Source organism: Apteryx mantelli, chromosome 8 (assembly GCF_036417845.1).
Source record: "Apteryx mantelli isolate bAptMan1 chromosome 8, bAptMan1.hap1, whole genome shotgun sequence".
Lineage (NCBI taxonomy): Eukaryota > Metazoa > Chordata > Aves > Apterygiformes > Apterygidae > Apteryx > Apteryx mantelli.
The window spans coordinates 18,546,062-18,570,728 of record NC_089985.1 but is presented as its reverse complement, the minus strand read 5'-3'; the positions used below and the strand labels follow the sequence as shown (position 1 = coordinate 18,570,728).

Sequence of the window (24,667 nt, the reverse complement as noted above, 5' to 3'; positions counted from 1 at the left end):
CTTTGCCTCCCAGATAAAAAGCACCATGATAACAGCTGTTATCTTACTGAATTCAGCATTATACCGCATAGCCATGGGGTCAGCAGGGTCTGGTTGGTACAGGGAGATTTGCTGCCCTCAGAAGAAGAGCCCCAGCAGATGCGACTGTTGCTTGCACTAGTCCCCAGCTCTCCCCTGGGACTGCTCGTGCCTCAGGCACCGGCTGCTGGGGCTTCGCTCCCCACCTCCCTTCCAGGCACACGTGATGGGTCTCTCACCCGCACACGTGTTAGATCAAAGTGCAAAGAATGAATTAAGAGCAGAACAGTCTGCTCCTGAAACTGTTTTAAATTTCCAGAAACATGATAAAATACCAAAATAGCTGTATTTCATTTTTTATCTTCTAGAAATTACAGGATTATCTTTAAAAATAAACATAAAAACAGAAGGAAAAGGTCCAAGCCAGGCAAGAAACTTAACCAACAACTACAGCTTTTTGGGGCAGGCTTAAAGGGAACATAGCACTTTGTGATAGTGGGAAGCCTGTAACTATGTGGAAACATATACACTCTGAAGAACTGCCTGAATTTAAAAAATGGATGAAGGTGCAGAGGCAAAATATTATCCAGGAGCATTCATTTGATTTTCCAAGTTTACCAGTCATGGTTTTGCGTCTTTTGTATTTTTTATCCATGACGTTTCAGGTGACTGAATTCTGTTGCATACATGCTGGAGCATTTGAAAAGAACAGCTTTTAATTCCACATGCACAGGAATTGATTCCAAAAACAGCTGCATATTTATCCAATCAGGCAAAGAACAAGCGATACTTTTGCCAATCTCAGCTTAGCAGCATAGCTCGAATTTTCATTAGGCATGATCATCCCATGGGGGAAAAGGTCAGGGAAGGTCCAACGATTAATATTATTCAGAAAATCACTACCTCCTTTCATATAGTCAATGAGCAAATAAAGAAGTTTAACCTTCAGTGCTGCAGCCAGATCCCCACAAAGGCCGAGACGGCATACAAGAGTTCCCAAATGTTTTCTTGCTCCTAAGTTATATTCAGGGCATTATTTAGTGCGAGTCATTGCTTTAAATCATCTTAGTTCCATGGTGTAAATATTAAACAATTAGCAAATGAGTTTTTAGCTAGATGCCTTGTGTCAAGCTCTGAATAGTTTCTTTTATTTTACCCTTTTTCTTCCATTTTAAATAGTTTCTCTTAAAGCAGGCAGAGGACTACAATTACACTCTTATCCTCAATGTTTAAACTGTGCTGAGTGCTTGCATCTGTCTCATGGACTGAACTTGTATCACTCTGTAGCCTGTTAGATAATTCATATTCTGTCACAGTGTGCATTCTACTTATATGATTATTTAAATACAAACATTTCTTTTATTGTCTGCATTTTGTCATGTATTACAAATGTTAGAAGCCAAGGTATTTGATCAAAATCATCATGCAGACTGAATTTCTGAAGAAATCAAATCTGAAATTGTGACCCTGTGAATTATATTAACATTTGCTTTTGGAGGTTTGTGTTCACAATTCAATGTGAAGAGGTTTGCTACCATCAATTTCTTAAAAAAAAAAAAAAAAAAAAAGCACCTTTCTTCAAAAATATATCACACACTTCTTTCTAGAAAGATTAAATACATAAAAGTAATTGCCCCTTCTCTTAAATGGTAGTGAGCTTTTTACCTGTGTGTACGCAGATATGAGTCCTTCAATACCTACACATTGAACTTGTGCGTGAAGAACTGTGCACTGGAGAAGTAGTACAAATTCAGAACAGGGATGCCCTGCCATTGCAACTTCTGTGCATGGGGCTATGGACAGTCCATTTATGTCTTTTTATCGGTGGCAGTTTTACTGTTTTTTAGCTGGTAGGGATACAATGGGATTTCCCCCGCACCAGTGCTGCATATGCTTTCAGTTCTGGTGTGTTCTGGTGCCAGGACTGGTGCTAGTAAGTGTCCTGTCACAGAGCAGGAGGGAAATATAACATTGAAAGAAATTATCAAAAGGTATAAAATTCTGATGGGGTTAAACACCACTGTCCCCAGGGGAAGATCTGCCCCTGCTTTTAATACATGAAATACTTATTTTACAATATCTCTCTTACATGATTGTTATGCAAACTAAAGAAATTGTGTTTATACAGGGTTTGGATATTAGAGGGACAGACTCTGCTTCAGGCTTCTCCAATTCAAATCCAAAATAATTCTTCTGAAATCAATCTAGAATCACACTGCTATAACTCAGGGCAAAGTGTGGTTTACAGATGTAAGAAGAAACAAGGCAAAATTACAAACAAAATTACGGAGAGTTATTGGCCCTGATTCTCAGATCATACAAAATACTGTGATTCCACTAACCTCAGGGGAAGAATGCTGAAATATTAGTATATGTGTAACGCCATACTGATACCCAGGGTTTTTTAAACCTGAGAAAAGACATCAATGTGCTGATTAATCCATTAATTGCAATACATATGGCCTGTAGAATAACCACACAGATACAGTGATACATAGAAAACTTCACTATCAAAGCATGAATGTCATGGAATGGTATTATTTTTTTAATGAGGTACTGGATTTGAAGGAGGATGTCTCTCAAGGAAGAGGATCTTTCAGGTCAGGAAAACAAGTGTCAAGAGAAACACGGTAGTTAATGAAAACGATTAAGTGAAGTTGCTTTCATCTATGAAGAGCATAGAGAAGATGATGAAAGCATAGGATGCTTTATATAGTTACTATACAGATCAGTATAGTTGCTGTAACTTACAGGCAGGTTGAGGATCAAGCTGGAAGTCTCAAGCTTGGTCTTAGCACTGCTGCAGAGTCCGTGGGGTATCGTAGCAGCATAACAGGCCGCAGAGGTACCAGAACTGAGGGACATGGGCAAGGGCTCAGGGACGTGATCTCAGCATCTCAGTGCTGGGAGGAAGGCCCCTCTAAAACAGGAGTACAACTCTAAGTTAGGCAACTCCTGTGCATAAGGAAGCCCAGGAAAATAACAGGTCATAAAACAACCAGAAAGACTGAGGCAAAGGGCAGAGGACTAGTAAGCACAGTTAACATCTTAAGAGGCACCAGGCTTTTAACAGACTGCAGCTCTCCAGCAGATTTAATCTGATTGCTTGGTCATCAGACCAAGAAATTGATCCTTAGCAGCATTTATACATCTGTTCTTTAAAAGAAGGTTTTTTTCACAGCAAGGTAAGGGACTGGATTGGAGCAAAGAGGTCATTCTCCTCTTGATCCCGCCCAGATATCAACTTCAAATTCAAAGCTGTTATTCCATGGCGGTCTGAACTGCTCTAACTGCAGGTGCCCCAATCCCTCTTCTCCCCATTCCCAGCTAGTTAGTCCCACACCCCTAGTCACATCCCAGGCACTTGTCTGACCTTTTGCTGAGCCATTTCAGAGCTAACTCTGCAGGGCTCTAACCAGACAACAACCTGAAGAACAGTTTTCTGCTGTGTTAGTGCTGCAATAGGACTCAGCAAAGGGTCAAGCGAACAGGAGAGCCAAGGGAGGGCATAACCCCCGCAGCTGGGGAACGACAGGCCCCGGCGGCAGGCGAGGCTGGGTTGGGCTGCATGCAACGGCAGCATGGCTGGGGGATCAGCATTCTCCTCTTTCCATCATTAGATCATTCATGTTATAGCCTTGCAAGCTGTTGGTATTTTTACCAGACAAAGCCACACAGTTTCAGATGGATAATTAGGAGGACTTCTAAAAACCTAAACTGATCTCTACTTTCCTGAAAAATAAAACAACTAACCTACAGAAAAACAAACAACTCTCTAAGATACCTCTTGTACTGAAGGGGATTCATAACCTTTTCAGACTGCAAAGCTGGTATACTGCATGCAGAGCCCAAATGCACACTCGTGATGGACATGAGCAAGAGTGCATTTCTAACCAGGCTAATTTAAAATTCTGAATACACTTTTTAGGTTCTTCAGTATTTTTGGTGCTGTATCATGGGAGAGTTCTGAACAACTGAATATTAGGAAATTCATAAAAAGTTAAACAAGCAGCATTATTTGTTTTCTTTAGTCAGATGCTTTAAAATGGTTAATATTTGATAACACAATGATAAATATTTTAATATAGTATATTGCAGTCAGTTAGGAGTAGATCAAAAAGACATACAAAGTAAGCTCCAAAAGATAAACTTTTATTAGGCACATGAAATAGAACATAAAGCTTGATAGCAATTACCATATAATCTGTTCACGTTTGGAAACGTATTGAAGGGGAAACATAACTCAGTTAGTTGTTATGAATTATTAAATGTTCATCTGAACAGTGATGAGCAGGACTGCTCTTCCTCTGAAAAGCTGTCACACTTTCCTTTTAAGCCTGCTCAGTGGCTATAACTTCTGTATAATTTGCCTGCTCACTACCTTTTTATGAGGATGGAAGTAAAAGATCCAGACCACCACAGACACACCCAGTTGCAACATTTTCATAAAGGGGCTAAAAAGGACCATTTAAGTTCAAGTAAAATAATCTCCATCCTACTTAATTAGAGATAAAAACTATTGATTTGAAGCAATAAAAAATAGCCAACACTTCCTATCCAGCGATGTAACTGATAACAGCGCTGACACCAGCACACACTGATTATTAAGGCTTCAGTATTCAGACCTTTAACTTCATTTCCACATGTGCAAATACAACTCTCCCAAGAGATGCTTATGTTTCCAATGACAGCAGTATGAAAACCAAAATTTAGTTTAGAAAGGGCTGATAGCTTTGAACTTCCAAGGTTCTGACCTCCTCCCCCTAAAAGGAGCTAACTCCCCTAGCGTTAGCTAAATATCAGTGCTTTTAAAATGTTTGTTAATATTGTGCATTAATAACTGGATGCCATGGAAGTAAGTATATCAGGTTTCAGTCTACCTGTAAATTTCAATTTGAAGGGACTAGATTGCACCCTTAATGGATTTCAAAGTTCTTTAGATACAGGGGCACAGTTGAAGTAAAGGTGTATTTCTGCCCTGGATTTGAACATGCTGAAAAGATGTGACCCTAAAGTCACCAGCAGTTTGTACAGAATTGAGTCCTGTACTGTCTAACAGCTGATGAACTCAAGGCTCTTTGACTGCATACTACTATTATTTCAGGTATTTTCCAAGAGAATTTGGATTTCTTTGCTCATTGACAATATTTGTTACAAATAATCTGTAGAGTTGAAAAAAAATGCCTCAGACTGTCTTAAAGAAATGTAGTTGAGCTAATGGATTTATTGGTTAGTATCAGTAAGTTGAGTACTTCATCAATGAATTCCTGAAAGTAATCAAGATCTTTCAAGATCCGAACTCTTAACTAAAACTCTTAACACAAGTGCTTTTTTACATTTCCTTCTTCACACTTCACTCATGTTACTGTTTTCTGACCATCCTCCCTAGACAGTGGTAGAGCTGGTCTTCAAGACCTTTCACTCCTGTGAGTCGTGTGCTTGTCCATCTTCATGTTTGCTTGCTTGCAGACAGTAGAACACCTTACAGCAGAAACATGAGATCTGCACCGAGTTAGATCAAAGGTCAAATAACCCCAGTATCCTGCATTTGACTGTAGCCAGGAGTATTGAGTGACACATCTTTAAGCACAGGCATCCAAACTCTTCTGAGCCAAAGATTTCATCAGTATCTTTGTACTTAGGAGGTCTCTTTCATCCACTAATTCGTCTAATCACTCTTTGAGACATTCATATCTTTGTTATCCAAACGTCCTGGCCACAAGTCCACAATTTAATTATGCAGCATGTTAAAAAAAATTCCTTTTGTTTAACTGGCTGACTGATAATTTCATTTGGTGCCTCCTAGACTTGGAGGGGGAGGCAATAAGAATAAATGAATAAACATTTCCAATTCACCTTTTTCATGCTATTCTATGTATAGTATTCTATACTGTATATACTACTATATTCTCCTTCAATCTATCTTCCTTTTCTCATGCTGAAGAATCCTCCTCTGTTTAATCTCTCCTTTTATAGGAACTGCTTATATCTATCATCACTCTACATTGTACATTTTCTGATAGTGCTATACACATTTTCAGTATGCAAGACCATTCAGTTTTCAAGAGATTGGCACATCACGAATTTATATAGTGACATTGTGATGTTTTCTCTTTTATTCTTTTTCTCTGTCCTAATAATTTCAAGATTCTATTTGCCTATTTCCTGAAACAGAGCATTAGGTCAACTTTTGCAGTAAATTACCCTGAATTACTCTTAAGGTCTCTTTCCTAAGTGATTAAAGGCATCTATAGGTGTAGAGTTTTTGCTATGGATTACTCTTTAACACCAAATTTCATCTACTGTTTTATTGTACAGTCACCCAGCAGCATAGAAATTCTTCTGCAGATCTTCACAGCCATGTTTCTTTTGACTAACTGGAATACTTTGTTATAAGAGCCAAGTTTGTTACATTACTCTTCACTCACATTTTTAGTACAGTTCTAAATGTGTTGAACAGTAAGTCCTGACACAGTTTCTATGGGAATGAGTGGTAGCCTTCTTCCATAGTAATAACTGACCATTTACTCATACCCTGCTTCCTATTGTTTAATACATGGTCATTCCACTCAAAAAAACCAAAAACCAAAAAAACTCCAAAACTTTTATTTCATGAGAGCTTGGTTTCTTTGAAAAGCACTGCTGAGAGATCTTGTGAAATACTTTTTGAAGATTCAGGTACACTATCAACTTGATCATTTGTGTGCACATGCTTAGTGATTCCTTAAAAAATCATCTACTAGGTCTGAAAGCCATTATTTACCTCTGCCAAAACTTTGGTCACCCTTTCCTGTTCAAATTCATTCATGTATCTGCTATTTCTATTCTTCATCACAATTTCTATCAATTTGCTTGCTGCAGAAGTTGTACTTACTAGTATCTAGTTCCTGACAATCTCTTTAGAGCTCTTTATAAAAATCATGTCTGCCATAGGTTATTCTTATGGTTAATGAAGCAAGTGTTGGGAATTAAACTATTAACCTCACAGGTAATAGTACAGACATTTTTTCTTTCTTTTTTTGGAAACTCTTGGATCAATATCATTTGCTTCTGGTGATCTAATACTACACACTATTTCTGTTTTTTTTTTTTAAACATGTGGTATTGATATTTTGAGCAAGTGCCCATCAAGACAGGCACTGCCTTGGGAAGCCCCAAAGGCTCTTCCATAGTGAACGTTTCCTGGATCTTTGTCTTATGTGAACCGTATGCACCAGTCATTGGTCCAACAGACTTTCTGGAAAGTTTCTTCTTCTGATATGCTTAGGAAAAAAATAATTACTAACTTTAATATCTTTAGTACGTTGCTCCAAATCATTTCTGGCCTTCCTTGGTACCTTAGCATATTCTTATAGTTAATGTCCTAAAAGGTCATGATTTTTTTTTTCTCTCATTTGGTCACTGTTTCAACATTTTTCTTCTTTATTATTTATAAATATATTTCCTTCTAAAGATTTCTGTTGGTACTCTGTTGGTAACAATGCCTTTTTTAAAAAAATCCTTTTAAATAGTGGTTCTTTTTTGATACTGACATAAGTTTACTCAGCATCTTTAATATGACTGCATAGCATATTGCCCTATTAGCTTCTCCTTGAATTTCTTTCTAACAAGTGCCTATATGATGTCTTTTCTAGACTCTTACTCTTGAGACATGTATTAACTCTTCCAATGATTTCAAATTCACCTTAAAGTTAAGCATGCAAGTAAATATTTTTGACAAGGAACATGGAAACAACAACATTAGGAACAAAAGCTTGATCTGACAAGTGTCAGTCCAGCTTTTTAGTCAGATCTTTGACTACTCCCCTTCACAAATTTTAGTCAAGTTATTCATATGAATAATAACTATAAAAGTGAGTAAAATTTTACAGGATCCAGCTAATATGTGTTTAGAGGGGACTGATATCCTACATTAATGGTATTATTCCTTTCAATTTTTTTCATCCCTATGCAATTTGGAGATATGATTTTGTTGATTAAAAACTGTTCTTCTCTCACGTTGGAATACAGTCAATGGCAAAATCATTAAAAGAGACTTTTAGTGGGAGCCAAGGCAAGCCCCTTATAATTATCTTGGCTTCTAAAGAAAATAATTAAATTGTTAATAAAACTTTCATACATGATCATCAGGTGAGAAGAGAAAGATGAAACAATGCTAGAAGTTGAAAGATTTCTTCAGAGAAGGGAAAAGAGTTTGATCAAAAGTCATTGGTTCATAATTAATGTCTACAGAAAATTAGTTATAACTGAAATCAAATTGGTAAACCATATTAAAGGAACTGCGTTCATTAACATCACTTATCCCAATATACCATGATTAAAGTATTACAGCCAAAACTATTTTGTGTTTTTATAATTACATGTTGGACAAATGCTTCTTTATATGCTATTTTTTCTTTCTAATGATTATCTATGTCTTTTTGGAGGGTCAGCTCTTCAGCTGGCAGTGGAAAATTATGTAATAACAATTTCACCAATCTAATTTTCTGAATCTAGAGACAATACTTTGGTTTGTACTTCTGTTTACAGATCAATTTACACACCCCATTCCTTTTCTAGAGACTTGATGGAGTAACTGCAATTCTTTCACACTTTTCAGACAAATATGAAACCTTGTGTATTTGCCAGATTTACAAATCAAAAAGTATAACAAACTCTGACTCTGTCTGTGGATAAACCAAAATATTGCACTGGCTTATACAGTGTTTAGGTGGACACAGTGACCACAGGTGTCACGTTAGGGAGCTACAACCAGAGGCTGAGCTGTACCTTGGGTACTGCAGAGCAGGCGAACGCAAAGCCACTTCTAGCTTTCTAGGACACCTACACACTAGTCCCAGCTCTTAAATTTGAAGGCTTTTCTAATGGACCCAAGAATCTATTCTTGCACTTCAAAACTGCTGGCTTATAAAGGACCTCAGCCATAACCTCTTTGGTGGTGGAATCATCCCCTGAGTAGTTATTTAGGGCAGTCTTAAGAAGTAGTGCCAAGCAGCTATAGAGGTCAGGGATGCACAAGGGCTACAGCCAAAAGAGCTACCAGGTTTGTACCAGGCACAGAGGGTGCCCTTACCCACAACGCGCTGGCTCACTGTGCTGGCCCCGCGGCTTCGTGGAGCAGGAGAAGAGGCTCGGTGTTGCAATACAGTGAGGATGTGCTTTCTCATAAGGGTCTGGCACAGAGCAGTCCTGGAAAAAGTCACCCGAATTGGAATCACATCCTCCTTTCTCATCACCTGACATCAGGCGTACACATGTGCCCATCACCTTGCCATGCAGGAAACACTGGCTCCCACCCCGTGAACCCCGCAAAGGCAAACACACCGCTCCGGCAAGCTCTGGGATCAGAGAGGTCAGATTCCCAGTGCCGCCGCGGCCGAGCCTGTGGCAGGAGAAGGAAGGGCGCGTGGTGGGAGCGGGGGGTTCGGGATGCGGCAGGGGGGTGCGTGCGAGGGAGATGAGGCAGCGGGGGGATAGACGGGGCAGGCTGCACTGGAAGGCAAGGTGAGCTCATCAGGAAAAGCAACTTCATCATCCAGACGCTCTGTAACAGAATTCTATTTCCATTTTCTTTGAGAGCTCTGGAAAGAAAAATAGAGACGTTATTTTTGAAAAAATGTACAACATTCAAAAGTACAACATTTTCATAAAAATTGAACATTTCATGTCTGAATCTTCTTTATCTAAACTGAAGGTGAATGAATGAGTTTGTAACATTGCTATACATACAGCTTCTCTGGAGCTGTTTACCTGAAGGCAGGACATTACTATCATACCGGTGATATAATGAGTAACACATAGAGAAGATAGGAGTATTGTGTTTCTCCCGTAAAGTTTTTTATTTGAAGCATAAGAAAACGGTCACGTCTTTAGTTTTTCAGTTTATAAGGGTAAGTGGAAGACCTTCTGAGTAACAATTATTGCTTTTCATCATGAAGTTTAAGGTATTGATACAATACATCTATAGTAAATATGTAACAAAATGATTATAGAGAAAATTATTTTACCTGTGTTCAGATTAATGGAGATAATATCTTTGTTATTTTTCAACTCTGCCATGCCATGACAGTCATTTAAAAATTGAAGAACATTTTTAGTAAAATAAAGCAAGTAATTTTAAGTGAAATAATATTCTGCAGTTTTATCTATTCCTTGAGGATCTCAGGCTATTTCAGTCTTCTCTAATAATTAAATTTTAACACCTTTGTGCATCAGGATTGATAAACACAAATATAAGAATGTTAATCAACTTGTCAGAATTTGTGCCAGAACCATATTGAGGGAAATAGAGTTGTGTCTCTTTATTTCATCCTGCAACCTTAATGGTCTTTTAACTCTGGACTTTTTAATATCCTGAATTATTTTAACATTTTGTCATAGTAAGCACTATCAATGCCCATATTTAGAGACATTACCTTTAGTCCTTTAGAGGTTAAAAAGAACTTTTCTGACATTAACCAAGCATATATATGTCGAGTGCTCTCTCTCTGTGTTTAAAACCAGTCTAGTGTTACTCAGATGTATTTCTAATTTGTAGCAAAGCTACATAGTTGATAAAAATCAGATTAGTGCAATCCCACTACTTTTGGAATAGCTTCTTACTAGCAGCATGTGTAACAGTACTGTGAAACATACACACATCAACCTGTATGTTAGTCTTTGTATCTGTATGGGCCAACCTGTCATACTGAATCATGAATTTTAACTGTGTACATACCCGAACGCTACTTTTGAAATGACAAATAAATAATCTGGGCTTTTGGAATTTTGTTAAAAGGCAATATAGTTAGATAAACAAAGACAGAGTTGTTCTGCAGGTCCATGTTCTGACATAAGCGTCTTTTGAACATTTGTGCTGAATGATATGATATTATGAGTGAGGGAGAAAAAACGCTTTCAACTGAAACACTGGCTAATTTGATCACATTGGTTACATCTGCAAATAGAAGCTAGTGTGCCAGAAAAGGATTGTACAGGATTGCAATCATCTGTTATCCATGCTTTCCCATCTAGTGGCTGCTCTGACATGAAGATAAATGCACAATACCAAGAGCAAGTCTGTGTGTAGCAATAAATATTGTTGATGAAAACTATCCTGAAGTAGCTAATAACTTTAATTATTTGATGCATTAATTTATTAATTCTTATTTTTGCCGAATGCTACATGCCAGTTGTTTGAGGCATTTTATTGATATTCTGGTGAAGAAAGTAGGAGAGTAAAGCATTACACCCATTAAACCCCACTTGCATGATAGCATGTTATCATCCAGCATATTTCAGAAGGGGATTATGATATAACAAATCTGCCTATTGAGTCTCAGTTTTACTGTAATAATTAAAAATAGAAAAATAACAGATAATATTTTAAGAAAGGCCAAGATAAAGTACAGAGGATAAAAAATATTTATGAATCTTTGGCATATACCTGATATATGAATATGAAGCTGTTAAGGCTCTGACCGGTTAGTTTAGAAGGAATTACATACATGAAATCAGTATATCTAACTAGCAGAATATTTAAACATCTTATACAACTGCCTGTGCCACCTTTAAGTGGACAAAATTGCATATTCCTTTTTTAACATCATAGCTTATAACCCCTTTTCTGAGACCCTCCAAACTCCCTTGGAAACAGCAATCAAACCTATTAACGCATTTATCTAATAAAAAGTGCAAACCTGTAAACAGCACTGGGATTCACAGGACCTGGCTCTTTCCTTCTTTTGTAGCATAGGCAAATATTTGACTTTCCTTGACATCAACTTCTCCCTTGTTGGGTGGCAATAGTTACTCTTACTCACCCTGAAGAGCTTTGCGAGACCGATGGGGCAGTGGTTTTATCCCCCTTCTTGCGCTTGCTGAATGACGGCGCCCTGAAGCATTTCACCCACGTGCAACACAGGGAGTCAGTGTAGGTTCAGAAAAAGATCCGATTCCCAGCATCATTGCTTTAACAAAAATATGTATTCTTCACATTTCATATGTTCTGTAGGAATTAAATGAATGTTTTAGCTTAACCTTAACTTTTACTAACAATCACATAAGCACTGAATGTTTGTCTCCTAAAAGAGTCTGGGCTGTTTACTTCAAACTATCAGTGTTTTGGTCTTCTATAGCAGAGTATTATCCTGATATCTTAAATCTCTCTGTTCTGAAAAATACAGCCAGGAGAAACACATATTGATCATATAAATGTCTCTATCCTTACACCTATGTCACTGAAGCACAGCTGATAATGTCACACTTACATAATACAGAAATATTTTCATATTTATCAGTTATTTTAGAGATCCCTTTCTCTTTTATTTACATACCCTTTCCATTTTAATATCTATGTTGTTCATGATACTGTAATTGAAGATCTACTGATGCTTCCATTACATACACTATTTTATGTGACTTAGAAGTTGATCATAACATAGATTTCAAACAGATTTCATTATTAATTTCTCAAAACACCCCATTTAATTGGCTTTAAGCCAAAGCAGCAAGAAGTAAGAAAAGTTAGCAATATTCAAATGATTTTAGATCCCAAATAACTTAAGAATAGCAGTGTTTAATATTTAATTTGGCATGAATATAACATCTTTTTCATGTAAAAAAAAAAATCCAAGTAATTCTGCTTTAAAAAAAATGGCCATTGAAATGCAAAATCATCACTTTTCAATGAACTTTCCTACAGTTTTTCTAATGCACAGCAAGTGCATAAAATAAAATTTGCAGAACTAACCTGACTTATTCCATCTGAGTGATACTAAACTGTTTATTAAAAATGTAGTTCCTTCTTACCATCAAAAAGTAGACATATATTAATCTAGAAAAACTGTACCCTTTTTGGTAAGAAAGGTTTCAAATAGTTCATTAGTTTCATAAATATTCTTCTTCTTCATGAAACACATCATGAGCACTTTTGCTCAAATTACCAGAGAATACACACATATGCACAAATGTATTGAAGTTTTGGGAAGCAAAAAACTAGAAAGGAATAAAAAAACAAAACAAAAATATTCTTATTAAATAGCATACAATTTCAATTTGATCATAAAGTTCGCACCCAGAAATTTTCTTTTAAATCATTCTAAATTTTGTCTAAGAACTTCAGGACCAGGGTCACACAAATGTTTTGAGGAATACAAATGCACCTAAAATTTGTCTTCAGATTAGTTCTATTGTGCAGTAAATAACATTAATAATAAAAGCCATAGATTTTCTCTCTCTCCATTCTTCCCTAAAAATTTTAGGAAAAAAAATTAGAAAATCTCCAGTCCCCTAAAATAGTAGAAAGTATTTTCTGCTGTATCTTTTTTATTTCATTAGTGATGGGCTATTTGAACTGATATATATTAGAATATAAGCAATCTGATATGGATTGGAAAATTAAAAAATGTATGTACATAAAATAAGACCTAACTTCACAGTCCACTGCCTATTTTTATCAAAAGCTTGTACTTCAAAAGACAGTGCAGAGTAGCAAGTATGCCATAATTTCACAGCTTGGTATACAGTAATTTTTGAACAAGACTGAAAACGATACTGTTAAAGAGTAGATAAAGGAAGAGCAAAACCTTTTTGCATAAGGAGAAAGATATTTTCATTTTCTTTTTTAGGTGTTCATTTCTTGTGGCTGCCACTTATATCTCCATTTTACATTCCAGCTGCTGGAATGGTTCATGTGCACTCAGAGAGCCGTTATGCCTCTTTTGAGAGCCTCTATGGCACGAAAGAGCCTCACTTTTTCTTGGCTATACAGTTAGTCTTCTGCCCAAATCCAACTTGTGCCAAACTCTATTTTTGCTGCTAAATAAAGTAATAAGTGTGTGGGGCCACCTCAAGGCTTTTGAAGGTCATTGGTGCAGTGCTCCTTGGGAGGGATGAGGGGAGGAGAAGCTTTTAGCCTCACAAATAAATAGAAATTGCCTACTTCTTGTGTTCAAAATATTATTGCAAATCAAACATCCTAACATCTAAGGATCATTGTGCATGCAAGAATGTTCAGCCTCTTATATAATTCATAACTGCGTATTTGAAATCGTGCCCATTTGTACGTTTCTGCTTTGGTTTACTCTTTGGAGGTTTTTTGTGCTCTGTGAAGGTGATGCTTGTTCCAGCTCTGTTTAATAGATCTTGGGAACTCTTAAGAAAATACTGTTTGTATACACAAAGCTGAAAACGCTGCTGTTCAGCCAAAGCCATCCTGCTCATGCTCCAGATAGGACTGAACTGCCTAAACGCAGGTGCCCAGTACTGGGGCCCCAAGGGCCACGGGGGAGACCCAAGGGTGTCCCCTGCCCAGCCTCCTGCCACTGCCCCGTCCTGGGACCCCATGGGCTTACAGCAGACCCGTCGGCCCCATCCACACACCCCAGACACCCTCCGGCATCTCAGAGGGCAGTGGATGGTGATGTATTTTGGTGACCAAATCCCACCCATCACATGTTTGGGGGCCTCTTGATGACCATTGCAGCTTCTGTGCCTGAGGGGGTTTTGTGCTTGGCAGTTTTTATTGATAGCACCAAGCCCAACCTTGCCCTTGGCACTAGACAAAAAATCTGTAGTTTCAATTGCTTCTCCTCTCAGTCAAGGAAGGAGAAGACAGATCATTTAAGAATGTTCATTTATCTTCAAGAAGATAGAAATAATGGCACCACAGCTTACAACTTTTAAGTGGAATATGAATGAGAGAGGCATGTGGTCCCTTTTGAGCAGCTAAAGCTATGATGCAGCTTATTGGTCTCCTGAGATTATTCTAAAATATGCTGAGGGTCATACTAGTACAATGGTGCTCCTCCACAATCAAAGCAACAAAAAAGCATGAATTTTCCCCCTTGGAAATCATCCCTTTTTGGAGAAGTGTAATATCACAGAATCACAGAATGGTTGAGGTTGGAAGGGACCTCTGGAGATCATCTAGTCCAAACCCCCTGCTCAAGCAGGGTCACCTAGAGCACGTTGCACAGGATCGTGTCCAGGTGGGTTTTGAATATCTCCAGAGAAGGAGACTCCACAACCTCTCTGAGCAACCTGTTCCAGTGCTCTGTCACCCTCACAGTGAAGAAGTGTTTCCTCATGTTCAGATGGAACTGCCTGTGTTTCAGTTTGTGCCCGTTGCCTCGCGTCCTGTCGCTGGGCACCACTGAAAAGAGTCTGGCTCCATCCTCTCGACACCCTCCCTTCAGATACTTGTACACGTTGATAAGGTCTCCTCTCAGCCTTCTCTTCTCCAGGCTGAACAGGCCCAGCTCTCTCAGTCTTTCCTCATAATAGAGATGTTCCAGTCCCCTAATCATCAAATATCATATCAAAACCATCTAAGTCAGACAACTGAAAGATTAACTAACCATTTACTAAAACTGAGGAGGATTGGATGGTTTTATCTCAACAGTAATTTTTAGATTACTAAATCTGGATTTGTTTTCTTTTCAACCATTTTAACAAGTAATCTTGCGTTATCTCTGATAAAGCTGTTATGGCTTCTCTATCACGCAAGAGTATAGATTCCATAATTCAGATATTCCCCTGTCCTTCTGACAGATTCAGTGCATTTCTTCTCATTATCTTTTATTAATTAAACTCAAACATTTTAGATTAAGAATTGAGATGGAAAATGAGACAGCACAGACACTGCTCATGGAATAGAATAACCTCCTGCCACTGCTACCCCTATATCATGATTAAAATAAAATTTGTTCTCTAGAGAGTTTTGCTTTTTCAGGAGTGAAACAATCATTTAAGTTTACCCATGTGGATGCCAGGATAAACTGGTACCTATTTACAGGAGAGAGGAATCACCATCCATTTGGTGGCTAAGCGCAGGAGACGGCTCTGAACGGGAGCTGCGTCTTCTCTCAGGAACTCCACAGACTTCTCCTACAGTTTGATTAGAACCGACATAACTTTGAAGTGAAAATTGTGCAGCAAGACCAGAAATTACATGTGGGGAAACAGTCCAAAAGCTCTACCAGAAACCTTCAGCAAACACAGTTCCTCCATTACCCACCTGTTTATTTACTCCCTGGTAACTTATAAAACTGATTTTATAATAAATTCAGTGTCTGTTCAATTGTGCCTCTAACAGGCATTTCTAAGAGAAGGCAAGATGGAGATGTCGGCCTCTCGAAGCTACTCTCACTTGCTCCATGCTTATTTCCTTAGCGGTCATTACAATATAACTCATCAGAACATTGTCTCAACTTTGCACCAGAGATTTTCCTATTAAAGTTTGTCATCTTAGGACCATAATTTTGACACAGTATGGTTAGTTCTTTAGGCTTGTACTTGCAAGCGTTGATTCGTTCCGTCTTGACTTGTGACTCACTAGATAAGCACAAACCAGTTTTGTTTTAATGCTATCCAAGCATCTACCTTGTCTTGATCTGACAGTACTGTAAGATAATTTTACTGGTATTATATCGCACTACAGCAAATGGTGAATTAGCATCACTTGAAAAAATAAATCATTATGAATACTTCTTGCTGTACAAGAGCAATAGCTGTTTTTCATATCAGATAACTCTGTAGTTTAAACTACTCCATGAGCCTGATCAACAATTTGACGGGTGTATTCATGGTACCAGAAAATTTATAAACTATTTGGCAGTAACTGGTAATAATAAATAAATAAATTCTAATAATAATCAAACAATAGACCTAAGTTAATTTAGAGACAGGTAGGGGGAGAAATCTCCTAAGTGGAAAAACCTCCAAGCCAGTTATTAGCCATTGGTTATTGAAATGAGTAAGATATTTAACTTATAAAAATCTGAAGTTTTGTCATGCACTGTGAAACACAAATTGTAACAGCAATAATTGTAACACTTCAGAAAAAGCCTGACTACTTGCAAGTTTTCTCCATGCCCTTATGTCCTTATTCCAAAAATTTACTCTATATGGGTGAAATCTCTCCATAGAGGAGATCTTTAGCACATATTACAGGAGCAAAAATGGGTTCTTTTATACTATGTATAAAGAATATTTAGCACAGTTTCCAAATAGTGGAAATAATTATTTGTTTCTAACTCTGGTAATCTGAAAATATTTTAGTTGTGATCACTTACATCCTAAAATACCTGGAAACAAATTTAAAGCTTTGCATTTGAGTTTGGGTAGGTGTTTTGCATGCCCCAAATGCATTAATGTCTAGTTGACAACTTGTGGGGAAAAAATATTATTCATACCTTCATGACTGCTAAGGTTTTCTTGCATGTGTGTTTGCTATATGTATGTGCAGATGGCTGCGTTCTTACAGGCATACACAGAACCTTCCTCATTTGTTGTGTTTTCTTTTAAATGTTAAAAACAATCACAGAATATAGTGATCAAATTTTTAGAGAAAAATGCCTATTACATAATCTTTATAGCATTCATAAGAACTAATTCTGTATTTGATGATAAACCTCTTATGCCTGGCCTCAATTTACTGAAATTATTCACGTAGTGAGATGAAACTGCCTAATTTTTTCATGGTATTGCAATGTGCTGTTCACAGCTCTCTATATATAGACAACCACTGCATATATTGAAGCTACCTATGAACATCATCACTGAAAATCTGGGTTTCACTATGCTTGCTTTTTTACCCACTTATTATGCTGAGATAGATTATTCAGTTAGCATGCATGCTGAAAACTTCTTCCTAGATGATTTGAAGCTACATTCTTTACCCGATACGAAGTACCAAGAAAACAGATGCATTAGAGAAAACTCAGCTGAGAGGCATTTTTTCAGCCTCTAGATGCGCATGCTGTCAAAGTTACTAACAGTGGGTGAAATCCTAGGTCAAAAGGTTCTCATGATTTTGGTAGTGCCAAGATTTCACACAAACAACTGAGGAACAGCGTGGAAAATTCACTTCAGCAAAAGCAGGGTCAAAACTTGTATCAGCCCTTTAGAATAGACCAAAGAGTCTTGCAGTATATTCAGAGCTGGCAATCCACCAACTTGCTCTGGGACTATAGATGCTCGGTTTGGTGGATCAGGGGGACAAAGAGGACAAAATTCAAGAGATGGTCTTAAAAAGAGGGGAAAATAAAACCCTGTGTAGCAAATGATATCACACTGAAGAAAAATAGTGATAGGAGAGATCATACAAAACATTTCTGGAAATGAAAGACAACATTCAAGAAAGAAAGAAAGAACCTCTAGAAAACTTTTCTTTCTGTGACCTTACTTTATGATTAATGGTCTTTATGCTGTTGCTACAAATAATGAAAACTTCTAAACCAGCCTAGATTTAGATGTAGAAAGGTAGCACAACCTACCCGGGTCAAAAAAAGATATCTCGATCACCTTCATTTCTTTTTTAAATCTGTCTGATTTTTAAATCAGTCTATCTTTTCACATATTCATGTGGCTGACCCACCTGAGTGAGATGCTACTTTAGCTAACCTGGACAAAAACAAGGGTAGCCCCCAAAAAAGATACAAAATACATTTTCTCCCCTTTTGGATAGCCTTCAGGTGGGATAGGATGCTGAGAGAAATTGGCTTTAAAGTCCAACAGTGTATTTTTTCTGTCTGAGCAGTGGACAGACCAAAGCCCCTCAGCCTGTGCCCTGAGCTGCCCAGACACACAGCCAGGACATGACCCAACAGCACGACACGAACCAGCAGCCTGCGGTGATGAGACTTAAGTTTGTGTCACTGTGCCTATATTGGTGCTTCAGGACCAAGTTCAGGCCTGATTTTTTTTTTTTTTAAAGAAACTGCAAAGGTATTAAAGTTGAGTTTCAGACAGACTCAGAAATTTCCATGCATTATTCAGATGTGAACATTTAAGAAGAAGGTACACATTTGTCAAACATCTACGCTATCCTCAATACTATTCATTAAGTAGCTAATATAAATTCTGTGAAACACTAGAATATCACTTACCACTTGAACTGCTCGAGTTTGTTAAAAGACTAGATTTCCCCCTTGTTTTCTTTTTATTCAATTTGCAAATTTAATGACACTGGAATTACAAAATAAATGGTTTCTCGTGAATATTTTGTGACTGGTGGCAAGGCATCTTTCAGTACTTATAGAGGACTTATCCTAAAAAAAAGACTTCAGTATTTTATTAATGACTACTTTGGTAAGATGTCTAAATTTTAATTCAAAAAATTAATCATATCTTACCAATTGCAGTGGTTTGTTGGTCTGGGTTTTTTTCCCCCAAAGTTGGCAAAGCTTCAAATATCTTCCCATTTTTTGCATGTAGCTTTTTTCTATCTCTTTGTGTAGTATTTTAAGGATCTCATAATCAGAAGACTATAGCTTAGATCATAAATTGATGAATTATGAAAATAACATTAAACATTTTCCTTTATTTTACTTTAAGTATTTCACTTCCCACAACAGGACAGAAAATCTGGAGACTGTGCTCAGAAATACCCTCAAAAAAAGCCCCCAAAGCTCTCCAGAGAAAATCTTAAATTTTCAACTTGATGTCCTATCTTCTAACTCGTGAAGATCTGCCAGCAAACTTGCAGCTAGTTCAGGCACACCAGGCTTAGCAGTCATGCGTGATCACTTCAGAATTTATTTGCATCGCTTCGCAGCATTTCGATCTTTGATCAGGACTTGGTAGCTGATGCCTTTGAGATTATGAAACTTTAGCTTTTTTAAAAAAAAAAAAAGCACAGTTTTTGATGCCAAATGTTGAACACACATAATCAAGGCATAGATATTTTCCGATTCATAACTGGTTATCGGAGTGCTGCCAGTAACGCATGGAGCAGGAATATGGCAAAGCAAATGTCTCCAGTAATTTCCCTTTACTCTAGCTCAGCTGACCTTCATTCCTAGCTATGCTCCCAATATTTTCATTCAAAGAAAAGACAATAGTTCACTCTCACCACCTACAAAGGGAATCGTAGGAATGGTTTTAGAGTTGGTCAGAATAAAATTAAAACAAAATTTGCAAAAAGAATTATGGCATTTCATGAAAATCTTCCTAATTGTTTCATCTAACTTCCAAATCACTGTATTTGCTATCTACATGATACATATATCTGTGTGTGTGTGTGTGTGTGTGTGTGTGTGTGTGTGTGTGCACGTGTGTTTGTGCACACATGCACAAGAGAAAGAGGGAAGGGATGAAACTAAGGAGAAGGAAGCCGGGACAATATGAGATTAACAATTCAAGAATTTCCAAGTGCAAGTACTTTGCTAAGAACATGAGGCTCTACCTGTATTTACTTCCATGTGTTTCTGTGGGCAAACTTTTAAGACTATACAAGAAATACGGAAGGAAAAGCTTTTTATCAATCCCTTCGAGTACTTTATAGAAAAAGTCCTCATTAGAAATAAATGGTCTGAGTTGACAAATCAGCATCTGTAACATTGTACCGAGAATCTTGTAGTCAACAGTGATTATTAGGCATCTGATAGGCTGCATCTATGTGTCCGGTAGCGTTAACTTCCAGTATGTAGCAAAATGCTACTTCAGCCACCCATATCCAGAAATCTGTAACTACAAGATTAGAATCTGGGGTGATGACCTTTTAAAATATCAGTGTAGAGTTGTCAAAATAAGTTTTAAAATAGGAAAGGTATTGGAAAATAAAGTTGTTTTACTGAATACTTAGAAAAATTTGTATAGTATCATCTCATTCATATTCAAGGCCAAACATGAAGTGAAATACCTCTTCTGCTGTTAAAAAGTGGTATTTAATTAACTATTGATTCCCACTCAATTATTCAAGGGAAATGGTGGTCAATATTGATGGAACAGATATTTCACCATTTTCATTGCCTGAATTGTAGGAAGCAGCCACCACAATGAGTACTCTAGAACAAGCAAACTCAGTAGCTGTACCATGAGATAAAGTATTTTGATTTTGCATATTGATATGGCTAAGTATGTACAGTATGAAGGCAAGGTCAGCTTTAAAGATATATAGCCTCAGTTGTAAGATATATAACTCGAATATTAATTTTAATTCTTTTTTAAAAAGTTCATTTTTTGAACCTGTTATCCTGTATTTTTCCTGGGTTGTTCATCTCTCTTATTTAGTTGGTGGTAGTTTACTGTTCCTCGTACATAGTATAAACACTATTTTTGCAAAAAATATAAAGATCATTAGAATTCAGACATATGCAGTCATCATCATCATCAATAATGTACATGTCTTTGTTGGACCTCAATATTCAAGTTTTGACATTACTGTTCAGAAGCTGGACACTTCAATGTTAAATATCTAGTTTTTAAGAAAACCTTTTAATTACTAAAAGGAATCCCTGGGGGAAAAAAAAGACATTTATTTAGCCGTACTCTCTTGATTCCTTTTATGCAATTTCTCACTGCCTCATTATTTGGCCCATTTGTATGTACCGGATTAGAAAGCAGTTGTCAGATTCCTTCTAGAGTGAGAAAACTACTTTTCTGAATGCAAGCCAGGACAGATAAGATTGCTAGTACACAAAATTTCACAGATTTATGTGGAATTGCATCACTTAAGAATTTGGACTGTTTGAATTTTAGTTCTCATCATATTCATATTACTTTTAAAAATAAATAAACAAACATTTATAAACTGTACATTTTGTTGTAGAATTAAATAACAACTTTACAGTAAAATTAACAACACTTTCTCCTATTATCAATTATCTTGAGTATTTCCAAGTATGTCTCCAAACCCAATCATCTTCCCCCTAATTCCCTGAGGAAAAACCGCTGTTACGTTCCTGCAGAAGGTGCAAGATCAGCCCTTAGACCATTACTGAAACTACCACTCCTGGGGAAAGCAGCACTGTAACCTAGCGCATATTCTCCTGTGGGGGCTCACGGGGACTAAACTGGATTGACGCACTGACATAGTATGTTGGCCCGTCTGTACGTAGTTACCCGAGGAAATACGCCAACTGATGTTAGGTAATGAAAAAAGCAGCCGTAGAATTTCCAAATACAAAAATATAACATGAGCTCTAAAATTTCTGCCTGTGATATTTTCTCCCAACTCTTTTGTCAAATCAGACTTCAGAAGTTATTACATCAAGGTACAACGTCTAGCTAAGATAGTTTTAAGATGCCAGCTACCCTTGTACCAAAGCAGCAAATCTAATTAAGAAGAAATATTTGATCTGTAACAGAAATAACATTATCTTCTATTTCCATACCATATAATCCCCATCAACTAGCATACTGACTTTCCCATGTGTGGTTGCCTTATCTTTTTGCGTATTTTTTTTTCAGATCATTAATACATGCAACTCTGTCAGTATGAAACACTGGCTTCTCTTACCTTTTTAGTTCAGCAAAGCCATGGCGCATTTTTAACCACCATTCATGTTTTCTAAAAGCTCTGGGCTCTAGATACCTTGCCCCTTTCAAATAATAACACTCACCTTGAGTTCCAACTCAGTAATAACTGTAAAAATATGGACGGGGCACACAGCAGGTAGTAAGTAACTTTACATTCAGTGGTCTGAAATGATAACATTCTCCAAGACTACAGTTAAAAACAAAAACAAAAAACAGCAGATAAAATAAAAAATGCAAGCTTTAAGTGTTTAAAAATTAGGATGCATCCCCCATTTACAAGTCTCAAGGAGGGGAGGGAGGCATGAGATGAGCCTCTAGTGGTTTAGCCCTGTCTTTCGCGCGGTAGCTTCTCCTCCAGACGAGCTTACATTTATGCTGCTCTTCTCCCCCCCCTCCCTCCCCGCTGTCCTGCAGCGAACGTGTGCGACAACGAGCTGCTGCACTGCCAGAACGGCGGGACGTGCATCCACAACGTGCGCTGCCAGTGCCCCGCCGCCTACACCGGCATCTTGTGCGAGAAGCTCAAGTGCGAGCGGGACCCAGGGGGCTGCAGCCAGAGCTCGGGCCCGGGGGCAGCATCGCGGGGCCCCCTGCCACCGCTCGCCGCCCTCCTCGGCGTGACGGGACTTCTCATCTTCTAGGCGCCGCGCGGCCGAGCCGGACTGCTTCAGCTGCGGCGTGCCGCAGGACAGCACAACAAAAACCCCGCGTTTCCGCCGCAACTGAGAAAAGGAGGCAGAGCGAGGAAGACCCACCGCGCCCGGGCTCGGCAGGCCCCGGCGAGCTAAGCCATACGGGCGGGCGGCGGCAGCGCCGCGAGGCAGGACTCCGCGCGGCCGCGCGCCACAGGCCAGCGCCCCCGGCGCTGGCCCACGCAGCCCCGAGCGCCCCGGCACGGGAAGGGCCCGCGCGGCCGCGGCCACGGCCCGGCTGAGCGCCCACCGCTCGCTCGAGGCCCTCCTCGCTGTCGGGCGCCGAGGAGGCCTGCTCGAGCTGCCGCCCCGGCCTGCTTCGGCCCGAACCCTCCCAACCCGTGCTTTAGTGAACGTTGCTCTGTACCCCTGTTGGCTGAACGATTTCTTTGTCTGATGTTAGTGATGCACATGTGTAACAGCCCCCAATAAAACTCAAGCCAGTCAGACCCTTGTATACCTTAGCAGCACGGCTTCGGCACGAGGCTGTGTTCACCTACCGTACAAGAGTGGCTGTAGGACAAAAAGTGTATTTATCCTTTTGTATTCAAATGAAGTTATTTTTCTTGAAATAATGTACAATGTAGATTTTTTGTATTATTGCCTATTTGTGTTACCAGACAATTTGTTAATGTATTTAATTCTAATCAGATAAGAGGGAAAATATTACTTTTTATTTAGTCCTTTTCTTTTTCCTTTCATTTAATTGTGCAGAGATTTCTCTGTATGGGCAACGTGCTGGCATCAAAGAATATCAGTTTACATATATAACGAGTGTAATAAGATTCCACCAAAGGACATTCTAAATGTTTTCTTGTTGCTTTAACACTGGAATATTTCAAAGAATAAAAATTCCTGCATAAACAATTCCAGGAATATGTATTGCTATTTCTTAAGACTTTTTAGAAAACAAAACAAATTTTGATTGTTTGTCATCACCTGGTAACATGGAGGAAAAATGGACTCAACAACGGAAATTACATCACAACAATCTAACCCAATTTTATTTTACTATTATCATTAATATTTTGACAAAACAATTCTAAATATGAAGGCTATCATTTGTTTGAGGAAAATTTCATCAAATGCTAAGGCTCAGAAAAGGCATGAAAAGTTGTATAGTTCTTGTCTTTGTTCTCTCAAGTCATCGCAGAAGCTATTCCATGGCTAATTTACCAGGTATTACAGAGGCTAGTCTTTAAATCATGCCATTTTTGTGGATTTTGGCAGTAATGAAGTAGATATAGCCACTGCTTAAATTTGTTTCTCCAGAAGCTTCATTAGAATAGTTTTATATATGTACTAGCCTGCCTAAGAAACTGCAAAAGCAGCAGCAATCACAAAAAAAAAAAAAAATTTAACTTTTAATAAAGTCAAATTTAATATTTAGAAGGAGTGTCAAAATATACAGCAGCAAGTAGATAAAAAGTGCTGCTCCAGCAAATAAAGTTTGCTTTAAGTATTGCCCGAGGTGTAATAAATTCTTGTTTCTGCCTTTTATTAGGCCAATTATCGAGTGTGACAGAAAAGGAGAGCAAGAATAGAGAGGCAAGCCAAAACCACAGCAGTGTTTCAAAGTCATAGGGAAAAGAAAAAAAAAATCAAAAGGTAGCAAGACTGTGTGGATTCATTTCCCAGCAATTTTCTTCACACGGGCTGTAAATATCTTACCAACATAATAGCCTGCTATGGAAAACAATTTAATCAGCAGAAGA

The 24,667-nt window shown here is 38.1% G+C and overlaps 1 protein-coding gene across 3 annotated transcripts in view; it reads left to right on the top strand.

The window, feature by feature from the left end:
• NTNG1 (netrin G1) overlaps window positions 1-23,820 on the top strand; it is a 161,860-nt gene extending 138,040 nt beyond the window's left edge. For all 3 annotated transcript variants that reach the window (XM_067300824.1, XM_067300823.1, XM_013961034.2), the window contains one exon: window positions 22,675-23,820. In XM_067300824.1, the coding sequence (XP_067156925.1) occupies window positions 22,675-22,901 (227 nt within the window). In that variant the 3' untranslated portion in view covers window positions 22,902-23,820. The remainder of the gene's footprint in view (window positions 1-22,674) is intronic.
• Window positions 23,821-24,667: the final 847 nt, after the last annotated feature.